This window comes from Equus asinus, chromosome 2 (assembly GCF_041296235.1).
Source record: "Equus asinus isolate D_3611 breed Donkey chromosome 2, EquAss-T2T_v2, whole genome shotgun sequence".
Classification (NCBI taxonomy): domain Eukaryota; kingdom Metazoa; phylum Chordata; class Mammalia; order Perissodactyla; family Equidae; genus Equus; species Equus asinus.
Genome location: NC_091791.1, coordinates 142,689,778 through 142,717,762, shown reverse-complemented (window position 1 = coordinate 142,717,762; position 27,985 = coordinate 142,689,778). Strand labels below are relative to the sequence as shown.

General features: G+C 38.0%; 2 protein-coding genes across 15 annotated transcripts in view; one reads left to right on the top strand and one right to left on the bottom strand.

Annotated features, from left to right (window-relative positions):
* CCPG1 (cell cycle progression 1) overlaps positions 1-16,594 on the bottom strand; it is a 41,237-nt gene extending 24,643 nt beyond the window's left edge. For 9 of the 14 annotated variants that reach the window (XM_070501020.1, XM_014860437.3, XM_070501034.1 and 6 more), the window contains exons 1-2: positions 15,778-16,594; positions 182-250 (exon numbers count right to left, since the gene is read on the bottom strand). In XM_070501020.1, coding sequence (XP_070357121.1) covers positions 182-250; positions 15,778-15,792 — 84 coding nt within the window. In that variant the 5' untranslated portion in view covers positions 15,793-16,594. The remainder of the gene's footprint in view (positions 1-181; positions 251-15,777) is intronic. The other 5 variants (XM_070501074.1, XM_070501062.1, XM_070501018.1 and 2 more) reach the window with 4 other exon arrangements.
* A 135-nt stretch (positions 16,595-16,729) lies between these two features.
* PIERCE2 (piercer of microtubule wall 2) lies at positions 16,730-27,319 on the top strand. The gene is made up of 2 exons (XM_014860442.3): positions 16,730-16,747; positions 26,852-27,319. The coding sequence occupies exons 1-2, from the start codon at positions 16,730-16,732 to the stop codon at positions 27,197-27,199; spliced, it is 366 nt and encodes a 121-aa protein (XP_014715928.1). The 3' UTR covers positions 27,200-27,319.
* The last annotated feature ends 666 nt before the right edge of the window (positions 27,320-27,985 follow it).

Genomic DNA, 27,985 nt, shown 5'->3' with positions numbered 1-27,985 from the left:
CCCTGGCTCATTAGAGTTTTCAGCAGAGAAGTTTAACGTGGGTGGGAAAATGTCCAAGCTATAGACAATGGAACCTTATGCTTGAATGCAGGAAAATACTGGCCTTCAAAGAACCCAGTTTACATCACTGCTAACACTGTAACATTACAAATTACCTTATAAAAAGTATTAAATGGCATACCTCATGATTGATGACAGTCCAACCACAAGATGAATCACTGTCACTGGAATTTTCAGACATTTTTGAAGTCTAAAAATACAAAAACATATTAACATGTCAGATACATTTTAAAAAATTCTATAGGAAGTGCAAGTATGAAAAGTGGCTTACTGCCTTCCAGGTAAAACTGGGACAACATATCCATAGATTTAATATAGGATATGATTGCATACCTGTATGAACAAATACAACCAGACTTGAAGACAAGGAGATTCTCCTGAGCTAGAATAGTCTAAACAGTCACATTGTTGGAATGAATAAGAAAACTCGGTCTAAATGAAAATGTAGAATTTGGCGAGGCAGAACTGAAGGGAAAGAACTCAATTCAAAGTGCGAAGAAGTCAAGTAGGGAGAAAACGGCAAATGAGGAACAGACAGACAGCAAGAGTAAAAGCCTATGTTTTCCATGAAGAGTAAGGTGTGAAAAGCAGGGCTGAAGAAACCAAGGTGGGGGGGGCGGGGAATGGAAGAGCTCTGAGTCCAAGCAAAACGAGGTCTATTGTGCTAGCAACATGAAACAAGTTAAATTTTCAAGCAGGGAAAGGAACATAAACAGTTTTTATGAAAATACTCGTGTCAGTAATACTCTGGTTGGATTAAGATAGGGGAAGAAAAAGACCAGAGACTGGTTAGAAACTTGTGGTCACTGGCAATAACCTAGAGTCAAGTCCTAAACAAGCACACATTGGTCACTGTACCTGGTTTGTTCTCTCTTTCTATTTGAAACTCCTATTTAAACTTCAAAACCATGCTTATTAAAGTGAATGGTATCTTACTGACTTTGTTCTATACATTTAAGTCTTATAAATACTTCTATTATTGCACATATACTGAGAACACATTAGCTCCAAGTTGATGGTTGGTATTCTAATAGAATTTACTGCAGACAATTTAATATGGAACCAGTACTCAAATGAGAATACGGCAAAAAATATAGATCTGAATCTTCCATTAGTGATTCTAGAAACTCTAAGTAAATTAATAGTTTAAAAAGAGAAGATATAAAGAGGTGGTTGGTCACTAACACTATAAAAATTAGCATGTTTTCAAATTATTCAAAATCTAAAATAAGATAAAAATGCCTGTGTGATTTTTAATGTCCTGCTAGAACATTTTCTAATAAGTTCACCTGAGGTCATCTGATAGTTTGATTCTCTATTTAAAATTGATTAGGGCCTAGGTAGTTTATAACTCTATTTTTTTAATTGAAGTAAAGTTAACATAAAATATTATATTAGTTTCAGGTGTACAACATAGTGATTCAACATAACTCTATAAATTTAAAAGTAAACTTGTAACAAACTGTTACAGTGAAATAAATTTTTTCTGTCCAGAAGATGATCCCAAAGGCTACAGTCTGAATACCCTATAGGATTCTAAGCAATTTTATTTCAGCATTCCTTATTAAACTGACTATATAAATCCCAATTTCTCACTGAATCTGTTTTCACAAATTTTTAAAAAACTTTGTTATTGTATTTAAATTGTTTCATAACAATTTGAAAATTATGGATTGACATGGGACTACAAAGACTGAGCAATTATCTTTGCAGGAGGAAAGGAGAATGGTCAAAGAAGCCTTTATAAATAAGGTTGCAATGGTTTTTAGACATGCTAGACAGCATGTTTTTTAACTGAATTAGTTGCCAAAATTTAAAAATTGAGAGATATCACAAAAAATAAAGTTGTAGTTCCTCATTAAAAAAAAAAAAGGAAGCTATGATGACACTGGAAGGATTTCTCAGGAGAGAACGGGAAAAGCATTATGGACTAAATACAAAGGCAAAAAAATTAAAGAATATGAAAGTTCTTAATTAATTAATTAATCTAGCATGAGTGTGATACTGAACCTCTCAATCTCAGAGTTGTGTGCCCAGTGAACAGTAAGCCAATCACTGAGACACGATGCTTGGAGATGGAGAAAGGTTTACTCAAATTGGCCAAAATGACAAGGCAGGAGGATAGGTTTTCTCAAATCCGCCTTCACAAGAGAAGAAAGCAGGGGGTTTTATAGAGCTAAGGGGCTTGGCAGGAGGAGTTCCAGAGAAACAAAGGAGTAATCTATGTTTCTTTCATTCCAGATAAGCCCTTGGCAATCTGACTTCTGGGCATCAAAGGCAACTGGGGGCTGGTTATCTGGGGATCATAACTTCCTTGAAGGCATTCTTTCTCTTCTGTAAAACAAGCTCATAAATCGTTGAGACCCTTGAGTCACCCCTCAGCTTAAACAAGAAAACAGCAAACTGACAAGACTTTTCATCTATATGTTGGGAACAAGGTCAAAAGGTAATCTTACTGAATATTTACAGTAACCCTCAGGTACTCGGCTTCAAGTGGAATATTAAAAGAAGATCAGATACAAATCTTTAAAAGGGCATATATTAAGATAGGGATGCAATTACAGGGCCCTAGACCTGTGGGATGCAAGGAATCAATGTAATGTTCCATGAAAAAGATGAGCACCTAAATTTAACCAGTATTGATGAGGAGGACGGGAGTAAAGGAGAAGGGAGGGGTTAAGAGAGATTTGAGAAGACATGAAAGATTGTTTTTAAAGGACTGAATGACCAAATATAGAAGGGAGAAAAATAAGATTAAGTCCCAAGTTTTGGGTTTAAGCATTGAGTAATTGGAAAAAGCATTCCATACAGAACAAGAAGTAAGTAGGGCTTTGAGAGAAACAAAATTGGCTAAAGCCTAAACATTCTTTCTTCACCATGTGAAAGCTTCTCTCCTTCTCTTTGCATATCCCCATCTTCTAACCTCCTCTAGCAGCCCACCTTCTCACTGCTACTCCATCTCAACCCTGAGACTTACCAGTGCTTTATTTTCTTAATAACCTTCCAAAACTTCTGAGTTACCAGACCCAATCAGAGATATTTACTATGCATACATCTCTTACCCTTCTCTAGGTAATTTCCATTTAAACAGGTTAGTCCCCAGCTTTTGTTTTCTAACAAAATACTCTATCAGCTCAGGAGATGAAATAAACAAAGACAACACTTCAAAAGAAGGTTATACACATTGTTAAACTGGGGCAACTTTAGCATATTTGAATTTCTCAAATCAAGGAGCTCACTTTAATAAGACCCCAGTTTAATTCTTTGTTTACTTATCTTGGAAGAAGGACAAGCTTGACATCAAACCCAAACGAGAAAAATAAGATTCCCTACTGGCAATACCACCACAGTAACAGTTTGGATAAGCAAAGAATCACAGCCCTACTAAAGAACCCTCTTAATTCAGCTGTTCTCAAAGAGTTGGGTGCATCGTAATTAAAGCAAAATTTTAAAAAGTAAATTTCTGAGCCCTACCCTAGACACACTGACTCTGAAAGCTGCCATTGTATTTGAACCTCCCCACTACAGCCAGTGATCTTCCTAAAATAATCTCATTATGTCATTCCTTAAAAATGTTAAGATTTTTTGAGCCAGCCCTGATTGCCTAGTGGGTAAAGTTCAGCATGCTCTGCTTAGCAGCCCGGTTTTGGTTCCTAGGCAGGGAACCACCATTTGTCTGTCAGTAGCCATGCTGTGGCAGCAGCTCACAGAGAAGAACTAGAAGGACTGACAACTACAATATACAACTATGTACTGGGGCTTTGGGGAGGAAAAAAAAGAGAGAGGAAGACTGGCAACGGATGTTAGTGCAGGGCAAATCTTTCCTAGCAAAAAAAAAAAAAAAAACGAAAAAAGAGTTAAGATTTTCATATTGTCTTTAGGAAAACACCCAAAGGCCCTGAATATCTAGCGTTTTATTTCTAGCATCTCATCCTTTCTCCATCCATTCCCTCTTCCCTCAACCTTTTCAATTCCCCTAAAAGGCTTGGCTTCCTCTTAACTCCAGGGCTTCGCATATTCTTACCAGTTTCCCACCCTCTTACCTCAACCCAAACTCCTGTACCCACCCTTCCCATCTCAGCTAAGTATCACTTCCTTTATGAACCATTCCCTCCATCCCCAAAGACTCTAGTATTTTCCCTAATCTACTACTACTTAAAGTAGAATGCAGGGCTGTAATTGCCTGCTTGCCGGCCTGTTATGTATTCCCAATACACAGCACAGTGCTTGACACACGTTAGGCACTCAACAAAGAAAGGTGAACAGATTTCTGGGTGATGATGTAGTCAGTGACACAAGTCTAAGCTGTTCCTTGAGGAACTCAAAATTCTGGAGGAACCAGTGAAGTTCCTCCTCATTATTTTGACCATAGGTAAATGCAGAAACCCTTCCCATTTTGAGGGCTTTACTAATAATAATTAAGAAAAAAGCAGAATTTATGGTAAAGTTACAAAGGCATATAAAGTTACAAAGCTATGGGTACTTTGTGAAGATGATAAACCAGAAGCCCTTTTTCTAGACTCAGGCTTCCTTTGATTCCTCAGGGTAGTTTCTTTACCCAAATCTCCAGTTATATAATTCTCACTGCTTTTTCGATGACGATTTGTAGGTTTCTCAGGCATTTCAAACACAACATCTACAAAACTAAAATCAACTTCCGATGCTCTTCCTACTTCTGGTACATCAGAGAACAGCATTAGGCAGAAATAATCGAGCTGTAAGCAAAAGCCACCAAACACCAGGTCAAAATCCCAGATTTAGGATAACTAAAACTTCACCTTGACCCCAAAATCCAGGCAAGTCTAACTCCTTATCCATTCCCTCTTCCACTGCCTAACCCAACTTCACCATTATCCATTTCAATTACAGTGATAGCTCTCTAAGAGATCTCAGCCTGCAGTTTCTTTTTTTTCTGTTTTTGTTTTTTTTGGCTAAGGAAGATTCACCCTGAGCTAACATTTGTGCCAATCTTCCTCTATTTTGTATGTGGCTCATCGCCACAGCATGGATGCTGACAAGTCGTGTAGGTCCACGCCCAGGAAACGAACCCAGGCCACTGAAGCAGAGTGAGCCAAACTCAACCACTTGGCAACAGGGCCAGCCCCAAAGGATAACAATCTTTTTATTTTTCTTTTTAGCAGTTCATTGTTTTTGGGTTTTTTTAAAGATTGGCCCTGAGCTAACATCTGTTGCCAACCTTTTTGTTTTCCTCCTTCTTTTCCCCAAAGCCCCCCAGTACATAGCTGTATATTGTAGTTGTAGGTCCTTCTAGTCCACTATGTGGGATGCTGCCTCAGCATGGTTTTTTTTTTAAGGAAGATTGGCCTTGAGCTAACTATTGCCATCTTCCTCTTTTTTGCTGAGGAAGACTGGCCCTGAGCTAACTACTGCCAATCCTCCTCTTTTTGCTGAGGAAGACTGGCCCTGAGCTAACATCCATGCCCATCTTCCTCTACTTTATATGTGGGACTCCTACCACAGCATGGTGTGCCAAGTGGTGCCATGTCCCCACCCAGGATCCGAACCAGCAAACCCTGGGCCACTGAAGCAGAACATGCGCACTTAACTGCTGCGCCACTGGGCCGGCCCCTAAGCATGGATTGATGAGCAGTGCTAGGTCCGCACCCAGGATCTGAACTGGGAAAACCCTGGGCCACCAAAGCAGAGTACGTGAACTTAACCACTGGGCAACAAGGCCAGCCCTCAGCCTGCAGTTTCAATTCCCGCCTAGTTGATCCTTCATAAGACCACCCACACTAAGTTTATCCTAAAACATAAATCTGATCACAAATCACTTAATCACTTAAAATTGATCTCCACTGCCTTTAACATATAATCCAAACTCCTATAAAAACAGCCTCCAGAACAGGAGACAATCATTTAAACTGACTCTCACTTTATAAGAAATCCTATAGAACATTTCTTCACAACATGTAAGATTTTATTTGTAGAACTCTATGGAAAAGAATGTGACACTAAGTATTACAAACATATGGCTTCAATGTAGAATACAGCACACAATGGTGATGTTAGGATGTAAATTTATTCCATAGAATCTCATCTCATTTATGAAGCTACTTACGGTACAAAGATTATACTACACTAGTATAATTACACAATCTCCAGCAGACAGGAGGCCTAAGGTTAATACTATTTTAAATTCATTCCTTTATCCATCTGTTCATTCAATATTTATTGAGTTCTTAGCACATGCTAAGTACTGAAAACGTCACTGACTAACCCAAGGAATTCAAGGGAGATTTCAGAAGCATTTAACTGTTCCTCCAAAATTTTTTTTCTTTTTATGTTAAGAGATGCAATCATCATCCACCCTGAACAAGACAGAGCCCCCCAAGAGCAGCACCCAGGGAGATGAGCCGCTGAGCCTGCACAAGCAAATACCCACCTCTCCCTTTTGAATATTCATTCCCCGTCCAAAATAAAAGGCCTCTGCTTCCCAATGCTCAGGACAGGCATGACTCCTTTTTGCTGCAAATAAGCTATACTTTGTGTGACAACTACTTCTGGTGGAGAGTTTGATTTTAACTTGCCAGGAAGTGAACCTACTTTCATTTGGTAACAATATACCAATGTACAAACAGTCTTGCCCTCCTAAGGCTTAAATTTTATTGGTAGTTGACTATGTTGAACTTTATCTGAGCCCTCTGCTCCAGGAAAGCAAGGAAGGCTGAGAAATCTCCCATCCGGTTTCATGTTCTGACAAAGAGCTAACTGCAAAGAACCAAACCTGCCCTCACAAAATCCCAAGTAAGACTCACTTCCACCCCTCCTGATTCCCTTGTTTACTTGCCTCTATAAGACCCCTTGGTTTTCTCCCTCTTTGAGATGTTCCTCATTAACGACTTTTCTCCCTATAACAATAGTCTGCATTAAAATCATCTCAATTATCCTGTGCATTTCATCTTTCACAATGGAAACATTCAGTAAACAACAAACAGGTAGAATATACAGTAGATTTGATGGGGTATTTCCTCCTATGGAGAAAATACGGGAAAGGAGAATAGAAAATCCTGGGTTGGAGGGGCTTAACTTTAAAAAGGATGGTCAAGGAAAGCTTCATTAAGAAGGTGTATTTGAGCAAATATTTGAATGGGTGAGGGAATCATTATGGAGTTAACTGGGGAAAGAGGATTTTATACCAAAGAAACAGTAGGTACAAAGTTGGAACCAAGCCTGCATCTCTGGGAAACAGCAAAGAAGCCTTTGTGGGTAGAGAGGAGTGGCCTAGCAGGAAAGTAGGAAGAGATGAGGACAATGAAGTGGGAGGCCTACAGATCCTAAGACTTTGGCTTTTCACTCTGAGTAAAACTAAAAGTCACAGAAGAATTCTGAGGAAAGGAATAGAAAGATCACCCTGGCTGCCTTACTGAGACAGCACTGTGAGGCAGCAAAGGCAGAAGCAGGAAGACCATTTGCAAAGCTACTACAGTAATCCAGGTGAGGACGATGGGAGTTTGGACCAGGGTGGTAGCAATGAAGACAGTGAGAAGTGGACATTTTCTACATATATTTTGAAGGTACAGCCAACAGGACTTCCTGATGAATGAATACAGGGTATGAGGGTTGACCCTTGGCCTAAGCAAATACAAGAACGGAATGGCCGTAGATAGAAAGACTTCAAAAGCAGCATATTATGAAGGGAAAACTGGTAAACAGGTTTGGGGCATGTTAAATTTGAGACAGTTATTATCACATCCAAGTGGAAACATCAAGTAGGCAGCTGGAGACTGAATTTAAGGGAGAGTTATAGGCTAAAGATTTAATTTTAAAACAGTTCAGGTGGCAGTTGTTAAAATTAATAACAGCAGCAATATTCATTTTACCTCATAAAGTAGAACTCAAGTCAGTGTTACCTGTTACGATGGTGCCCCTCATCATTGCTGAGTAGCTACATTTTACTATGGAAAAGGTAAGGTTTCCATTACCGTATCTTTGAGAATTTGACATGCTGGAGAAGAATGGGGGCATTATTCTCCCACACGCCTATAATTCCAACATAAGCCAACCAATGAGCTGTCAGCAAAGGTTCCAAATGTGCTGTTGTACAGTAAATGTGATCAAAGATGAGAGAGTCAGTCCAGAAAGCTTTCAAGAATGTATTTCTTTAATGCTTTTCAAAGGTTCTATAACTTTCTTCTCCCCAAAAGGATATGAAAATGTCTGCTTTAAACCAGACTTCACTTGAGAAAGAGAAGATCTAAAATCCCAACTAACGAAAACTTTTAAAATGTCTTTTAGGGGCTGGCCCAGGGGTTCGCTGTTTTGGATCCTGGGTGTGGACCTAGGACGGCTTATCAAGCCATGCTGTGGCAGGCATCCCACATATAAAGTAGAGGAAAATGGGCACAGATGTTAGCTCAGGGCCAGTCTTCCTCAGCAAAAAGAGGAGGATTGGCAGCAGAGGTTAGCTCAGGGCTAATCTTCCTCAAAAAAAAAAAAAAAAAAATACCCACTAAGGAATTATACACAATTTCTGAGTGGCTGAGAAACCACACTTGAGGAGTAGCACTGATGACTGAGTGAACAAGGTGGACTTTGAGCTGGATGTGAAACAAGAAAAAAGAGGATGCAGGAAAAAAGTCACCCAAGACTTTTACTGTATAGCATCTAAGACTGTTGTTATTACTATGCTTTATGGTGGCACAAACTCACATTTTAAAAAAGTATTTTGACATAAATACTTCTGGAGTCAAATCATGAGAAATGTGTCTCTTTTGGAAAGTATGCGGTCTTCAATTCTGTTCATTGTGGGAAGGAAGAACCTTCTACCGTGTTGCTTTCTTTTTTCCAAATAGTCTGATATTAAGCAAAGGGTCAATTTAGCCTTTTTTTTTTCCATCTACAATATCCACCTTATTTCAGTCCCCAAACTCTGGCAATAAATAAGCCTACCTTAGGAGTGCTTAGTACCCACAAGGCCTTTGTGCTGTGGGAAACAAAAGTACCACCCTAGGGAAGTTGATTCCAAGGCTTATAGGCTAGAAGGGTCAGGTAAACCCTTTACTTGAAAAGGACTAAGTTTTCATAGGTCTTTTAAACTGTTACAGCAGATAAATCCTGCAACATATTTTCACCAAAGGCCAAATTAAGTTGCTTTCCAAACAGCACCAGGGGACAAAAGATTTGACTGGCAACTCTGAATATGGAACTAAGGGCTGGCTACCATTTTAGATGCTCAAAACACAGCACAAAAGCTTCCTATGGTTGGTGCGGAAGGTAAAGGATGAAAGAGATGCAAAAAGGTAAAAGCCACTTACACATAAAATGCTTCTAAATTAAAAAAGAAAGCAAATTTCATTGTTTTCCCTTTCCTGCCTCCCAAAGGAAAAAAAAAATCAGTTTTTTGCCAAGTTGCATCACCCCAGAATCATAGCCTCCACTAAACTTCGTAAATGTGATATCACAAAAGACTTTCAGATTCATGTCATCTCTTGTTTGCCTGGCAGAGATCAGCATTACTAATACAAGGCTTCATAAAACTTTAAGACCACCTGGTAAAACACAGCTCAAAGATTTAAGGGTACAAAATGAAACCACAAAAGGACTCAAAAAAAAAAGGAAAATAGTTTTACAATCCTGCGGTAAAGACGATCTTTTTCTAAGCTTTACATAAAACCCAAAAATTGTAAAGGAAAAGAATGTATTATATAAAAATCATAAACTTGTTTGCCAAGTCACTATAAATAAATATGAATGATATACTGGGAAAATACCTGTGACATACATGACAGAGTTTTCAAAGTACACCAATAAATCAATAAGAAAAAGATTAAAAGTTGAATAGAAAATTTAGCAAGAAACATGAATAAGCAATTTATAGAAGACATAAAAATGGTTTATAATAAGAAAAAAATGCTCAACCTTACTACCAAAGATAGACAAAGAGAAACAAGATTATTTTAATGCCTAACCCATTAACAAAGATTAAACAAGTTAGTAAAGAGCTGGCCTGGTGGTGCAGCAGTTAAGTTTGCACATTCCACTTCAGCGGCCCGGAGTTCACTGGTTCGGATCCCTGGTGCAGACATGGCACTGCTCAGCAAACCATGCTGCGGCAGGCATCCCACATATAAGGTGGAGGAAGATGGGCACGGATGTTAGCTCAGGGCCAGTCTTCCTCAGCAAAAAGAGGAGGATTGGCAGCAGATGTTAGCTCAGGGCTAATCTGCCTCAAAAAAAAGATAAATAAACAGGTTAGTAGTTTAGAAAAGATATGACAAAATAGGTACTGTAAACAGTGGAAATGTATATTATTATTATCCTTTGAGTAATTTTGTGATAAGATTTTACAGGCAGATACCCAGTGACCTATCAACTCCATTTTACTTTCTATCCATTTCATTTCTAGGAATTTAACTGACAGAAATACTCACATGAGTATGAAAATATATACACGTTTAAAAATGGTTGATGGAACAATTTTTATAATAGAAAATTAGAAAGCAAAATGTCTACCAAGAGTGAATTTAATGAAATTAAAATTTATAATATCTACAATCAATGTAGCCACTAAAAAAATAAAGTAAATCAACATGCCTTGACATGGAAAGATATCAATAATAAATTAAGTGAAAAAAGGGAGTTAGAAAATAATATTTATAATAAAACCCTATTTATATTAATCTATATGCAATATATTAAAATTTTAAAGAATACCTTTCAAATCCAAAAAAACTAAACTTACAAATAATGTGTCCTAAATTTTCAATGAGATTTTATCTTTATAATTAGCAGAAAAAAATTATTTTTTAAAATAAAAAGACCAACTCAATTTTAAGTATAGTGTATGACTGATACAAATCCAATCATCTCCTGAATGACCAGTTTCTTCAAGACAAGTTAAAAGACTTAAGGAGTCAGATTAAAATGTTTACTATTTGAGGTATCAGAAGTCTATTATGGGAAACTGACCCTAGAGAAAAGACAGCATAACCCATGGCTTTGATGAATCCATGGTACAGCAATTATGGCATCAAGACGTGGGTCCAACAGCTGTCCTGCCTCTTGGTTATATTCATCGCATAAGTGGGTACAAAGATAACCTATCCACAGTAAGCAGGCTCGCCTAGTTCTAACAGAGTGGAATTTCATTTAAGATACTGAAATCTATCACTAAAGATAGGTATCTGGAAAAAAAATCTAACAGGAGTAGTAATTTCACTTTATCCATGCCCAGAAAGAGGCAGAAATAATGTTACACACAGCAAATTAACTTTTTGATCTAGAAAACAAATTCTGCAAGAAGTGAGTCAATATACAGTTTCTTCGCAAGTTTCCTTCTATGGTGTAACATCCTTCAAATTGGGAAACAAAAGCAACTACTGCCATATTTGAAGATAAAAACATCCCTTTTTGCCTCAATCTAAAAGATGTCATAATTGAGATAAAAAGTTTGAAACAGAGTAAACAATATGAATGCAAAACGCTGTGGGGGATTAAGATTCCTGTTAGTATGGAAATATTCCTTTCACCAGGTATTCTCATTTTGAAAAAAATTCTGACTTTCCCAGACTGTTGTATCTTAAATTTTGGAAAAGTCTGAAAGAGCCAAATCTATGAGCTTGACTAGGCTCCATACTGCCCTCACTTGGGAACCGTAAGCCCCTGGCGGCCCCTTTTTCCCTTTTCTGGATAAACAAAAAAGTAGAACTACTGGTTTCTGGCTTGATGTTTTCTTCTATTCTCAAAATTTTTAAAAAATAATTTGTTTTTACTTCTTAAAAAATCTAGATTCATCATATATGTTTGTTTATTTTGAACATACTTTTCACAAAAGGATAGTTCACCCTAATTTTTTTACAACTGTCTTCTACTTTTCATTTGGGAAAAAAAGCTGGAAAGAAGGAAAACAAAGAGATCTTATACATTTTTATTCTGTTTCCCATTTTTTAAAGTACAGAATAATTAAATATACACCCATTGTTTCTTTTTAGTAGTAATATTAGACAAAATGTTAGGAAAGATGTTGTCAACTAATCATATAAGCACTCATTACCAACCCATGATACATTATATATTTCTTTGCCTTTTACTTTCACTTATATTTACTCTCATAAATTCCTCAGAATTGATTTACAAGTTTCTAAAAGACTTTTTTACTTGAATGTTCTATATGTCAGCCTAACTTGAGGTTAACCTCAATGGGCAGATGCTGTAACAGGCAGGGTTGACTTCCCCAGAAGAAGGGGTCGAAGCTGTAAGCTACTTCTTTCCCTGAAAGACCAATGCTCACACATGCACTGCATCTCTCCAAGGACCTGGGATTTCATATTCAATGTTGGCAGTTCAAGAAATCAACTTAGGGGCTGGCCCCGTGGCCGAGTGGTTGAGTTCGCGCGCTCTGCTGCAGGCGGCCCAGTGTTTCGTTAGTTCGAATCCTGGGCGCGGACATGGCACTGCTCATCAGACCACGCTGAGGCAGCGTCCCACATGCCACAACTAGAAGAACCCACAACGAAGAATACACAACTATGTACCGGGGGCTTTGGGGAGAAAAAGGAAAAAATAAAATCTTTAAAAAAAAAAAAAAGAAATCAACTTAAAGGATCATTCTAGAACACTAAAAACAAGATCCACTTCCTAGTGTTAAGTTAGACTGCTGAGCTTCTTTATACTTTAAATGTGCGATTAAAACAAATCAAAACCAAAATTAAAAGCCCAATCATAAAAGCACACTGCAGTTTCAGGACTTTTAACACAGCAGAGTGCAAAGTCACAGTCAGGAGAGGGGCCAGGTTTCCTTCAACCTAGAAAAATCCAAAAAGTTCTACCAAAAAATCAAAAGAAGATCCCATTTGACTTTTTTCCATCAAACTTCTCAGTCCACAAGTATGTCTCACATTAAGTCATCACATTTCAAAATGTGTAATATGCTTTATGTAAATGTTACTTATGCAGGCCAATAATGCTTTGCATGGGTAGATCACTATGCCACTTAGAAAGCAGTGTCATTTTCATATCCGATTTGATCTTCACAAAAGTAAGGCATATGGCTATTACTTACAAGGTACAAACGGCAACAATAGAGACTCAGAAGTGAAATCACTTGCTCAACATCATTAAACATCCTGACTCCCAATCCAATGCTCTTTCTACATTTCATCATGCTGGCAAGAGAAACCAGAAGTAAGGTTTTAGGATAGTGATTTATGTACAAACACTGAAGAAAAATTAGATTTCTGACTTCCTGTGATGAGAGAGGAAAACCTCCAACTCAGCTTACTCATTTTCTAATACTTCCTTCAGAAAACCCTACAGACCCTTAAATAGATTTCCAAACATTAAATGCCCTTTAAAAAAAAAAAAAAAAAGCCCTAAATTTAGCAGTAAGTTGCAATCCTCCTCACATTATAGAGCTAAATCTCATGTTAGAACTCAAATTGAGGGTTTTTTTCAAGTTTAGCTGGTGCAATACATTAGACATGACCTTTGAAACCGATCCATATATTTTAACAGTTTTAATTTAGTCAAAACTGCAGAAATGCCAGGAAGAAAAGTCTTAAAAATGTAAGTTATCACTTACAATACAGCAACTTCCTCAACTTAACCACACACAAACACAAAAATATTCAGCCTCTAGTAGTTCTGCATTGTTAGATGAGTCTGCATTTTCTGTTTTAAAATACTCTGGGCTTAATAGGCCCTGACTGTGTCCATATTCTTTACGTGTCAGAAACTATTAATTCTATGATCTTAGCAGTTCACACCTAATTTTTAAAAATCTTTATTTAACTTGGATAAGAATACAATTACACAACCTGGATAACAACACTGCGGAACCCAGTTAGTAAATCAGATTAAGCAATGATGAATGTTTTTTATGCCCTGTAAATGGACCGAAGTATCTAATCAGATATTGAGCTGACACAGTACACAAAATACACAAAATTAAAGGGAGGAAAATACTGAAAAGAAATTGAAATGTGAGGAGAGAAGCAAAGCTCCAAAGAAGACAAGCTAAGAAAACAAAGTCTGAATACTACAGTTTGAAAAACAAAAAAGCTTCAGAATGGATATTTTATTAAGAGTTAATGGACACTTGGAGTAGAGGTAACCCCAATTTTCCAAGACTGATAACTGCAAAAATACACAGAATAGTCCTATCGAAGAACCATGTGGCTCTTTCTTTATGACAGAAAAAAAATGTGGGCTAAATAATATGCTACTTACCCATTCATATCCAACATACTCGTAACAGAAAACAAGACAAAGACAAACACAATCCAAAATATCAGACACATAAAACACAGTATTCCAAGTAATTCAATGAAAAAAAACTTAAAATGCCCCATTTTATAATAATTGCTTAACTTCTTTATTTCCACTGGTAAATCCTTACAATTAATTTAAAAAATTCTGCTATATCCAGATCTTTTAAGATTAATATGCCCATCTTTTGTCACCTGATGGAGTTACAGGAATAATCAAGATTGCAGCACCTTAACGGAAGAAAGGCTAAGCACTTTTGTCTTTGATTTTACTGTACAAAGTGAAAACAGATCAAAATAAGAGGAGATGGATAAATGCTAAGAATTATTGTCATATCTGGGCTTTCTTCCTTTCCAGTCCAACTAATGCATTTCTTGTCCCTTCTCGACAAATAACTACACATATTTCTTATTCATACAGTCTGTCATTGCAGTAACAGGGGTTCTGCCTGTGTTTTTTGTTGTTGTTATTTGCTTTTTAAAATAACATTTAAAGAATCTACATAACTGGAATTGCTGCACCTGTATCTTTTTTAAAAAAATTTTTCTACAGAAAATTTGGAAAATACCAGAAACCATAATGAAAAAACTATTTGTATTTACACCACTTGATCACTTTTATAACTATGACTATCCTTTGAGTCTTATTCTGATAGATATACAATCGCTTCTAGTTCTATAGTTTAGTTTACAAAATCAGAATTACACTATTTCCTAACCTGTTTTCATTTAAAAATTAGTATTTCCCACACCAATATTATTTGAGAATGATTTTTAGTGGCTTCCTTCACTAGAATCCCATCCTTAGGGTAAAGGGTTAAATATTATGCATTAAAATAAGACCCTCAATTTCTCCCATTCTTTCCCCTTTATGATCAGAGCTGAGGAAAGAATAGTAAACCAGCCACAGTAGCGTCCAAGGTGTGAAAAACGTCCCCCTGAGAAATGTGGGGCCTAAGAAGATTCAAACCCTAAGCCAAAGATATAATGCGCTAACAGCGACGTTTCAAGTACTGTCCAGTGGATGTGACCTTACTGGAGAAGGCAAATCTCCTAAATTCGCAGTACTAAAGTAGTTACCTCTTCGAGCTAAAAGCTAGCTGCATTCCGTTTTCTAATAACACTGGAGTGAAGCAGTGCAAATTTCACCCACTCAACCAAGTATCTTAATTGGCTGAGTTCGTTAAAACTGGCGCTCCCAATAGCAAAGAGTTGGATTCATTAGACAAAAATAAACATGTAACGTGTATAAGGCACTATGTGCACAGCTGCTACGCAGGACTTATCGATTAGGAAGACCGACGCTAAAAGGGACCGGTGAGGGGAGAAAGGATAGGGAGGAGAATTTCATCATTATTAGGCTGGCGTACGAGGAGAAATCTCAGCTCCATTATTTAATCTTTCTATTCCTGGCATCACGGGGCTTCAACGTCACCAAAAAAGACAGGCCGGCTGAAACCCCGGCAGAGTGACGCACATAACATCTTACCATATGGATTCTCATCAATCAGAACCGAGAAGCGCCCCAAGCCAGCCCGGTGAAGGAAGGCGGGTCCGTCCCCCGGGCCGTCAGAACCCCGACACCCCCAGATCACCGCTCCGGTCTGCACGCGTGGGTCGGAAGCTTCAGGATCGCCCAACCAGACTCCTCAGGGTCCGGCTCGGGCCGCCGGGGCTGCAGACTCGCGTTCCGAGGAGGCCACCCGTGCGGCAGCAATCGCAGGCGCCAGGAGTCAAGCCCCGGCCCGAGCAGCCCCCGCCTCAGAGGAGATCCTGCGACTGCCTCCGCCAGGCGGCTGAGTCGCGGATACCGGCCAGGGCCCCGACAGTCGGCCACGACTCCTCTCCCGGGTTCCAGGTTCGTCCGGGGCCGTACCTGCAGGGGCAGCGCCACCTCCGCCCGACTGCGCCGGCTGTCGCGGTGGCGGCGGTCACAGCTCCAGGCTCGGTGACGCCTCTCATAAAAACAACAACCTGCTCGCGGGCGTCCGCAGCCGGGAGGCGGCGGCCGGCGGGGCGCCGCAGCGCATGCCGGAACTCGTAGTCCAGTACGCGCCTCATGTCCGCCGGCGGCTGAGGAAAGAACTACGACTCCCGAAGAGGAGCGCAGCCCGCCGCGGGGAGGCTGCAGGAAGCCGGGCCTGGCGGCCGCGATCCTCACAACATCCGGGCTCCAGCGCTGAAGAGGCGCCGCGGATGGTTGCTATGGAGACGGGCTGCTACAACCACTCGAAAGCTTCGCGGTTTCACCCTGAAGGACTACTCCCTGAATTAGGCGGATTAGTTTATACACCCTGATCCAGCTGACGGTTCGCCTTCTCTTTGTTGCTTTGATTGAGTGTAGTAAAGAGGCCGGGCGTCTCCCGGGCGCTCGCTGGCTTTCTTGCCATCCGCTAAAGGAAAAGACTGCGGTTGCCGAAAAAATAAAGAAGATATCGAGAATGACCGAGTACGACGGGGTGGGTTTGGACAGAGGGCTGGATGTTTTTGACCGTGGGCACTCTTTGCTATAAATTTGGGGCCACCCCGCACTCCCACCTACCCCACCCCCAAAAAAACACCTTTCTAGGCAACCACTGGGCTAAAGGATGTAAATATGCCTTGCATTAAGCCAGAATTGCCTCTGAAGGTATAAAAATGATTAGGGATGGTATGCAACTTGTACCCCTTTGCAAACTGTGCAGTGATAGCTTTGAACAAGAAAAACGTACCTTGTTAATTTTAGATTTTTTTTTTTACATTATGCCTTGTTCAAAAAAGGATATGAGCCCCCCAAAAAGAATATATTGCATGTATACTCACTTTTGCTGGAAACAGTGGAAAGTTAAGATTTAATTCTCTGTCCTCTAATTACGGCAGAAAAAGACAACATTAACAAGGACGACGGTGGGCCTGAGCCGAAACAAAACGCTGCCTCAAAATTAGACTCGTAGGTTGTTTTTGCTTTTGGTGTTCCTATAGTTAACATCAACTGTGGCACAACACCTACAAAGAAAAAACGATTCTTAATTTTATAATTACAGCTTCCGCAATGGGCATTTTTATTATTTCAATGGCTTGTTTTTATTTATCTTTTAAAAAATGTGTTTATAACGAAGGACTTTGAAAAGTCAAAGTGTCTTGGATTTCTCTAATTCTAGGAGAGCCTGAAAATTAAATTAGTAAGAAAACTAATACCATCTATTTGTAGATTTATATTCTTTTCAAGGCACTTCACAGGCTAATTAAGACAATTTTAAGAGAATCATTTACAATTTTAATTAACCTTTTTATCCTTAACTAAACAGTTGCTGACCCAATGTGTAACCTGGCAGAAAATTTAGAATAGTCCTATTTATTATTTGCATTAGTCTGTTTTGTTTTGTTTTTAATTGTATCTAGTTTGAACTCTACATTTTAAGAATATCAGATTTGAACAGGGTGAAGCCCAAATAAGAAAATGGCACTGAGGGCCTATGACATAAAGTAAAAGCAATGGGTATTTTGTTTCTAAGTTTATAAACATTTGTGAATTATCCTGGAGGTCTAAAAGATTTAGGTAGACACTAACTTTTCCAGATTATGTGGTACAAATTATGCTAACAAAATTTATCAGCTAATTTGTCTTTTATTTTGACTAGATTTGGTTCACTGTATTACATTTTGAGCCAAAGCCAATCAGAATTTTAGAGCCAGCTGTAGAGGGAGATTTGATGAAGGAAAGTCCCCTGTGGCTGAGGTTGCTCTGAGGACACCTGACTGGGTGTCCATAAAGTAAGTTAGAGTTGGCACTTTTCCCCACAAGTCACAGGGCAACCACTTCCCACCTAAGAAGGCTTCCCTGTCCTGAGGAAACAGACATTTTGAGAAAAGCTAACCCATCGAGATACCATAGGATTCTGGTGACTTATCCAATGTCTGTGCTCTTGATATTTAAAACACATTAATAGGCAGTGTCAAAAAGAATAAATAGGGCCGGCCCGGTGGCCCAGTGGTTAAGTGTGCACGTTCTGCTTCAGCAGCCGGGGTTCACTGGTTTGGATCTCAGGTGTGGACATGGCACCGCTTCACAAGCCATGCTGTGGCAGGCATCCCACGTATAAAGTAGAGGAAGATGGGCATGGATGTTAGCTCAGGGCCAGTCTTCCTCAGCAAGAAGAGGAGGATTGGTGACAGATGTTAGCTCAGGGCTAATCTTCCTCAAAATAAATAAATAAATAAATAGCAAGTTCTGATGAGTTCTGCTTCCAGCTTTGCCAGCTTCCTACAAGATTATGAGTATTAGTAAATTGTAGTATACTAATATAAAGTAGCATTAACCTATATATTTCAGAACTGAATTCTGTAAGATCATACATATGCACTGAGGTAAACCTGCAAAAAAAGATGGTAAAAATTGATTCCATTTATATAACAATTTATCGTTTACATCCGATTTTCTTTCATTTTATCTCCACGACCACAGGAACTATGGCAGATTTTTTTTTTACCAATTTTACAGACAATATATAAACAAAGATGAAATGATGATAAAGGATTGGAACCTAGGTCACAGTTCCTGCCTTGTGCTACTCCAACCATATTGATAATCATTTAAATCTGAACAAAGCAAAAAAAAAAAGACAGAAAGAAAGTGGACTAAATACTTCACATTTGCAAATATGAACTCAAGATTTTAAAACAAATAGGTTCCTGACATTGGAAAACTTAACTTTGCTGAGATGTCAAGTAGAATAACCCAGGAATTCAGGGTGAGCTGGGTTATGCTAAAGAGGAACCTAACTAACCTGACCCAAATTTGAAACTCAAAAAGGCCTGTCCTCACTTAAACCTGACACAACTCAGTAAATATTCTTATCTCCATTTTAGAATTGGAGAAACTGAGATTGTATTTGCTAGTTTAAGGATTTCTTAAAGGGTCTCAGCCTGATGAATTACAAGAAGCTACTGTAGAGTTTTGAAGGAAAAAAACTTTATTGTATATAAACAATCTTCTCTTTAATTCAACATGAAAAAGTCAGAGTTATAGCACCCTGCCAAACACTATGAGGATAGATATAATAATATAATTTCTGATCTGGAAGGACTCAGATCTTAAGTATTCCAAAAGTTGCCAAATTTTCTTTTTTTGTTTTTGTTTTGAGGAAGATCAGCCCTGAGCTAACATCTGCCACCAATCCTCCTCTTTTTGCTGAGGAAGACTGGCCCTGAGCTAACATCCATGCCCATCTTCCTCTACTTTATATGTGGGACGCCTACCACAGCATGGCTCAACAAGTGGTGCCATGTCACACCCAGGATCTGAACTGGCAAACCCTAAGCCGCTGAAATGGAACATGCGAACTTACCCGGTGCACCACGGGGCTGACCCCAGGTTTGTTTTTTTTAACTATCAAAATTTTTGGCCTACATGGACACCACAGAGTGCATTGTATTAAGGGCCTTATCACAAGAAAATATACACTTTCCTTTATGCTTTTCAGATAAAAAATCACTTTCCTATTGTTACATTTGGAGAGCCCTGATATCTGAATCCTCAGATTAGGAAACAAAACCATCTAATCCATCTCCTTTGTTTTATATTTATAGGACAAGGAACTTGAATCCTTGTAAAATAATCTCATCAAAGTCACACAGCTATTACCACTGCCAACATCAGAACCCAGAACTGACGACACCTATGTGCTTTTTATGACTCTTAGACCAGGAGGTAAACAAATACAAATTTCCCCATTAGTCTGCTTCACGTGTTCTTGTATAATCCATACAGGTGTCATGTACCTGGCCCGATGGCCCTCCTTCTCTCATAGCCTCACACTCCATAGCCTGCCTCTCAAAGACCTCTCTAACTCCTGACCACAGCTTACCCACATCTTTCATAACAAGTGGGTAGCCTAGTACTCACAGTGTGATCCAGGAATCAGCAGCATGAGCATCACCTGGGACTTTGCTGGAAATGCAAAATCTTGGCTCACCCCAGAGCTAAGACAGAAATCTACATTTTAACCAGATTTCTGGGTATTTCATATGTACATAAAAGTAAGAGAAATGCTGCACTAGAGAACATGGAGAAAGAACTTCTAGTTTCAGATAACCTCTCAGTGTTAGTACTACCAAGTAGTACTAGTAGTTAGTACTACCAAGATTTTGTTTCTGATTAGCAAGGTCAAAGGAATGAAGTAGGCCATAAAGGTGCCTGGGTCAGTGAATAGCTAGAGTTTTTTTTCTTCCTTTTTTTTTATGATTTTTTTTTTGGGGGGGAAGATTAGCCCTGAGCTAACATCTGCTGCCAATCCTCCTCTTTTTTGCTGAGGAAGACTGGCCCTGAGCTAACATCTGTGCCCATCTTCCTCTACTTTATATGTGGGAGGCCTACCACAGCATGGCTTGCCGAGCGGTGCCATGTCTGCACCTGGGATCCCGGCCGCTGAATCCCGGGCCACTGAATCGGAACATGAGAACTTAACGGCTGTACCACCAGGCTGGCCCCCTGGATTTCTAACAAGATAGATATTCATAAAATAATGGTCTTATTCCCAAGAACTGACCAATGAGGTTTTTCTGAGGCAAAAGATTAAAGGCTCTCAGATCAAGATATGAAGACAATAGAAAAAAACTAAACATTCAAAGCCTCTGTAAATTACAATGTCAGTTTTTGCAAAAATGGATAGTTACCTGGAGAGCAGCAGCAAAAAAACAAAAAAAGACTAGCAATGTCATCTCTAACACTGGCGTTTCCAATAGGGAAATTTAAAATAAGAAAAAGGCTTTTTCCTCTTGTGGAAAAACAGCAGCAGAAAAGTATTCTTGGATTGGATTTTCAAAAAGCCATCAAGTGACCCACAAGAGTTCTCAAAAACATTTAAAGAAGCCCGCTGAAAAGTTTCTTTGCCTTATGATTGTCATTAAAATAAGGCAAAACGTGAGAACATAGAATATGCAGTATGGTACTGAAGCCAGGTACCTGAGGGTTACTGGAAATATTCAATAAGATTACCTTTCAACCTTGTTCCCAACACAGACATAAATGAAAAGAAGTTAATCTTGTCAATTTGCTGTTTTCTTGTTTAAACTGAGGGGTGACTCAAGGCCACAAGGATTGATGAGCTTTTACAGAAGAAAAAAATGCCTTCAAGGAAGTTAGATCCCCAGATAACCAGCCCCTAGTTGCCTTTGACACCCAGAAGTCACATTGCCCAAGGGCTTCTTTGAGGATAGAAACACAGATTACCCCTTTGTTTCTCTGAAACTCCTGCCAAGTCCCTTAGCTCTAAAAAATCTCCTGCTTTCTTCTCTTGTGAAGGCAGATTTGAGAAAACCTATCCTCCTGCCTTCTCATTTTGTCCAATTCAAATAAACCTTTCTCCACTTCCAAGCACGGATGTCTCACTGTTTGACTTACTGTGCACTGGGCACATGAACTCGAGATTAAGAGGTTCAGTATCAGTATTACCTCATTTTATATACTAAATATAGTATATAATATATATTTTTTTTATATACTATATACATATACTGTATAAGCTTACAAACTTTATAAATTCTATGGAAGAAATGGAGTGAGTAGAAGAGATTTGAGCAGACAAATAATCCAGGCTCCCTTGTTTTACACACAGACAACTGGGGTTTGGAGAATCTGATTTACCCAAGTTCACATTCTCAACAATGTAGGACCAGAACCTGGGTCTCCTAACTACAAGTTCTTTTCACTATACTTGATTCATATTTTTAAAGTCCCTTTTCACAGAAAAATACTTTCGAAGAGTTTATTAAAGGCATTGTTCAAGTAAACATTACTAGTTGACTGAAGAGTTCATTGAATATGGTTTAATGACAGTTTTAAATGAAAAACAAGACTTTAGGAATGTGTTTATGGGGAAAACATTTTAGCTCAGGTCCATTTCAACTCATAGCACCTTTTTATTTTTCAAGATTATAACCAGCCACAAGTACATTTAAAACACAAGTAGATATAAGACAATATATATGTATAAATGTTCTTACTTATATTTATGATTTTCCCAACCAGAAACACAAATGAAATTGAGTTTGACGAGATTTTCACATATTGAAGTATATGGAGTAATTATTCATATCCAAGACTGATTCAGCTTGAACTAAAAAAGCCTGAGTTTGGCCTATCAAACATACATTGTACATCTGCTTTAACTATTAAAGAATGGCTCTCAAGATAAGAATGCATACTTCCCCTCCTATGCCCTATTGGTAATGCCCATATTAGTCCCTTTCCCAACATCAGTGGCATGTTGACCTGCTAATTTGCAACTGAATACGTCTTTGAAACTTTCATGAATATGTATCCTGGGCATGTTTAATGTATGTTCTTTGTTCTAAAAATATATAAAATTGTACTGCAAACCATGCTTCTTCTGAATGCTTTCTTCCTTTATGGAAAAGGCCTTCCTGGGTGATAATACTCAGTTTGGCTCAAGTAAAACTCAACTTATCTCTTATCTATAGAATGGTTATTGATTATTTTTGCATAGACAAGTTTATAAAGGATTAACCATTGCAAGTCTTTCAGAAAAAATTAAGCAATATAATACAATCTCCAGGTGAAGTTTATTAACTGAAACATCTATTCATAGTAACAGAACTTTAGGGACCCCCCCTCCCATCAGGTTGTAATTATTCCAAGATAATTAAACCAGGACTGGATTAATATTTATCTACATCAATGTAAGGTTGAGGAAAAAACTATTTAAGAAACAATTTTCAAGTACTTTATTAGTATTTTTGGCATAAACAATATAATTAAAATATCCATCTAATCAGTACACCTTTCAAGTCTTTTGTAAGTAATGCTGTAGATTTTTTCTGCAATTAATTTTCTTAGGATAGATTTCAAAACTAAAATTTCAGGATTCAAAATCTTGAACATTTTAAAGTTTGTAATGCATTGTGTTATTTTTTTAAAATGGGGTTATATTAATTTACCTAGTAATTATCAATGCGAAGTGCTATTTCATTGCCAAAATTGGGTCTCAGATTTTTTTTTTTTTGAGGAAGATTAGCCCTGAGATAACATCTGCTGCCAATCCTCCTCTTTTTGCTGAGGAAGGCTGGCCCTGAGCTAAAATCCGTTCCCATCTTCCTCTACTTTATATGTGGGATGCCTACCACATCATGGCTTGCCTAGCGGTGCCTTGTCCACACCTGGGATCCGAACTGGGAAACCCCGGGTCGCCGAAGCAGAACATGCGCACTTAACCACTGCACCACTGGGCCAGCCCCTCAGATTTTTTTATAAAACACTCCCTGTGGTTTTCATCTACATTTTTAAAAATACCATATGTTTCCTACCTAGATATATTTTACCTTTGAGAATAGAATGTTAATTATCTTTGCTTTATCAGAATTGCAGTATTTTGCTTACTTTTTATGTAGGAATAAAAAAGACTCTTATGAGGTAAACATAGTAATCCTCTGTCATTCTTTCTAGGTAGCATTCCCAGTCTGTAGTCTACCTTTTAATTTTGGTTAACTGTATTTTCATGTATAGATTAGAGCGTTAAATGCATCAATCTTTTCCTTTATAATTTCGTTTGTAACTTTTAAATTTATAATGTCTTCCTTTCTCAAGGGTTAAAATACCTTCCTCTGAATTTCTAGTTTTTCTAAAATGTGATTTTAAATCAGTATTTAATTAATTCATCTGAAATTTATTTTGATAATACTTGAAGGTGAAGACCTACATTTTAAAAAATAACTAGCCAATTTCCCAACATTACTGAGCTGGTTTCCTAGGTTTTTGTCTTTTATATAATAAAATGTAAGCTCTAGGAACTTTATATTGTTCATTGCTGTATTCTCAGTATCTAACAACACCTGGCACACAGTAGATACTCTCAGTAAGCATTTGTTGAATGAGTGAATGATTGATATATAAGGTCTATATAGTTTGATCCATTTGAATTCTTTCATCTTCATTATTGAAGCTTGATGTTCTTTATAGACTTGACTTTACTAAGGACAAAGCACATTATATGCATATGCTAGAAAGCTATATGCACTTCTGTATCCATTCTTTTTAATACCTTGCTTCCTCTCTCCCCAAATAGCCAAATTGTTTATATTTTATGTATTTACTAAATTTATTTTATGTATATATATAAATTTAATTTACATGTTAAACTGTAGTTAATGGCACCACCATCTACCCATATGTTTGTCCAGAAAAATAGGGTCTTCTTTGATCTGTCCCTCTTTCTCACCACTCACATCCAATCAATCACCAGGTCCTGTGAATTCTACTTCTAAAATAGTTTCAAATGTGTTTACTTGACTCTCTTTGCCATCACCCTACTATAAATCATCATCCGTCACATGGACTACTGTAGCTCCTCTCCACATCCATTCAAGGCCCTGACAGCAGCCAAAGTAATCTCCCTAAAAGTGATGTCAGTAAGACCGTGCAGAATGCCGCCCCTGCCTCTAGTCTCATCTCAAGCCATTTTCACTCTAACTAGACTTTGGCCACACTGACTTTTTCTTTGTTCCCAACTCTATCTTTTCCTTTGAAGTCTTCCAGTCTTAGATTCAATGACACTTCACCAGACTGGTCTTCCTTAGCCCCTCACACTAGGTTAGAATCCCCTATATGTCTTCATAAATATCTTATATTTTTTTCTTGATAACACTTAGTACAATCGTAATTATTCAGTTAGTTATGTAATTGTTTGCTTAGTGGCTATTCCCTACAGGGCTAAGATCCCTGAATGTTTGTCTTGTTTCCTTGTCACTCTAAAATTCAGCTGTACATCTCTTCTAACTACGACTTATTGCAGATTTCTCTATGATTTATAAATGTTTTTATAAATTCTCATAGTTCCAGTATAAGGTTTTAAAAAGCTATCTCACACATACTTTTGATTAGTTTGCTCTGTATAGATGTATGTCATTTATCTCAAGAGAATAGGATTCCTGAAAAACGGACTGGATGGGGCTAGGTTTTTTGTTTTCTTTTGGTTTTCCAGCTTTATTATTTATTGAGAAATAATTGACATATAGCATTGTGTAAGTTTAAGGTGTACAAGGTGATGATTAGATCTAAGTATATATTGTAAAATGATTACCACAATAAGGTTAACACATACATTACCTCACATAATTACAATTTTTTTGTGTGTGGTGAGAACATTTAAAATCCACTCTTTTAGCAACTTTCAAGTATACAATACAGTATTGTTAACTATAGTTACCACGCTGTACATTACATCCTCAGAACTTCTTATAATTGGAAGTTTGTACCCTTTGACCATCATCTCTCCATTTCACCCACCCCCTAGATCCTGGCAACCACCATTCTACCATTTCTATGAATTTGGCTTTTTTTCCCTTTTTTTTTAGATTCTATATATATGTGAGATCATACAGTATTGGTCTTTCTCTGTCTGACTTATTTCACTTAGTATGGGCCTCAAGGTCCATCCATGTTATCACAAATGGCAGGATTTCCTTCTTTTTTATAGCTGAATATATTCCATTTTGTATATACATATATGTGTGTGTGTATATATATACACCACATCTTTATCCATCCATCCACGAATGAACACTTAGGTTGTTTCCATATCTTAGCTATTCTGAATAATACTGCAATGAACATGGGAGTGCAGACATGTCTTCGAGATAGTGATTTCATTTCCTTTGGATATATACCCAGAAATGGAACTGGTGGGTCATATGGTAGCTCTATTTTTAACTTTGTGAGGAACTTCCATACTGTTGTCCATAGTGACTGTACCAATTTACATTCCCAACAAGGGTCCTTAAGGGTTCCCTTTTCTCGGCACCTCCCTGACAGTTATCTCTTGACTTTTTGATAATAACCATTCTACAGGTGTGAGGTGATAGCTCACTGTGATTTAGATTTGCATTTCCCTGATGATTAGTGTTACTGAGCACCTTTTCATGTACCTATGGCCCATTTGTATGTCTTCTTTGGGAAAATGTCTGTTCAGATCATCTGCCCAGTATTTAATTGGAATTTTTGTTTTGCTATTGAGTTATGAGTTCTTCCGATATTTTTGATGTTAACCACTTATCTGATATATAGTTTGCAAATATTTTCTCCCATTCCATAGGTTGCCTCTTCATTCTGTTGTTTCTTAAGCTCTGCAGAAGCTTTTCAGTTTGATGTAGTCACATTTGTTGATTTTTGTTTCTTCTAGGAATTTTTTTTTTATTTTTTATTTTTTTTCCTTTTTCTCCCCACAGCCCCCCGGTACACAGTTGTATATTCTTCATTGTGGGTCCTTCTAGTTGTGGCATGTGGGACGCTGCCTCAGCATGGTTTGATGAGCAGTGCCATGTCAGCGCCCGGGATTCGAACCAATGAAACCCTGGGCTGCCTGCAGCAGAGCGCGAGAACTTAAGCACTCGGCCACGGGGCCAGCCCCTCTTCTAGGAATTTTACAGTTTCAGGTCTTACCTTTAAGTCTTTAATACATTTTAAGTTAATTTTTGTGAGTAGTGTATGACAGGCTTGGGGCTAGGTTTAAATAATTATGTTTTTTTCAGAACTTTATAATTGAGAATGATTTTATGTGTTTATATTTTAGGATAAGAAAAGTAATTCAGCTTCAAATTCAGACACAGAAATGAAAGCTGAACAACTGCCTCCTTGTGTGAACCCCGGCAACCCTGTGTTTTCATGTATGTTGGACCCAAAGACACTCCATACGGCTACCTCCCTATCAAAACCTACAATGATTATGTATAAAACCAATTCAGGTAGTTATGGTGAATTCTTACCTATGCCACAGTTTTGTCCTTGCATTTATAGTCCAAAGGAGCAAGTATTTTCAAGCCATATCAGAGCTACGGGATTTTATCAAAATAACACTCTGAACACTGCACCTGACAGAACCAGAACCCTTGATTTTCCTAATTTTCAACATACTCTATGAATATGTTCCTTTGTGTATTTAAGAGAGAATATACTCAGCAAAAATGAGTTTGAAATCTAAGGCTAGAATACCTAATTTGAAATATAAAATGACTTAATTTTTTAAAATACCTTAACTAAATAAAGCCTTTCAACTGATAACTGAATGACAGTGACTTCTTAAATAAAATGTGTTCAAGGGCCTGGCCCTGTCACGTAGTGGTTAAGTTTGGTGTACTCGATTCGGTGGTCTGGGTTTACAGTTTCAGATCCCAAGCGCAGACCTACACCACTCGTCAGCCATGCTGTGGTGGTGAGCCACATATAAAGAGGAGGAAGATTGGCACAGATGTTAGCTCAGGGCTAACCTTCCTCAGCAAAAAAAAAAAAAAAAAGTGTTCAAAATAGCAAAATAAAAGCTGGAAAGCATTTTAGTACATTTTATCTTTCTTTAGTATGTGTACTCCAAAAGCTTCAAAAGGCTGTCAGGATCTCAGTTGTCTACCGAGTAGATTTATCAAAACAAAGGAACACAGGAGCTCTAAGAAAAAAGTTGAATTAAGGAAGATTCTGACCAGTAATTTCCCACTTTTCAACTAATGGCTTAGACCATTAGTTCTGGGGGAATGTTAGTTCCCACTGCTAGGCTGGTGGAAGATAGGACATTATTCATTCATTCATTTAGCAATGAATGGCAGGCACTATTCTATAAAAATGGAACACAAATAAAAGATAGTTCTTTTATGGTTTCAGTGAACAATATTTTGGGGGAAATGAGATTAGCAACTTAATAACAAGTGATAGTTTA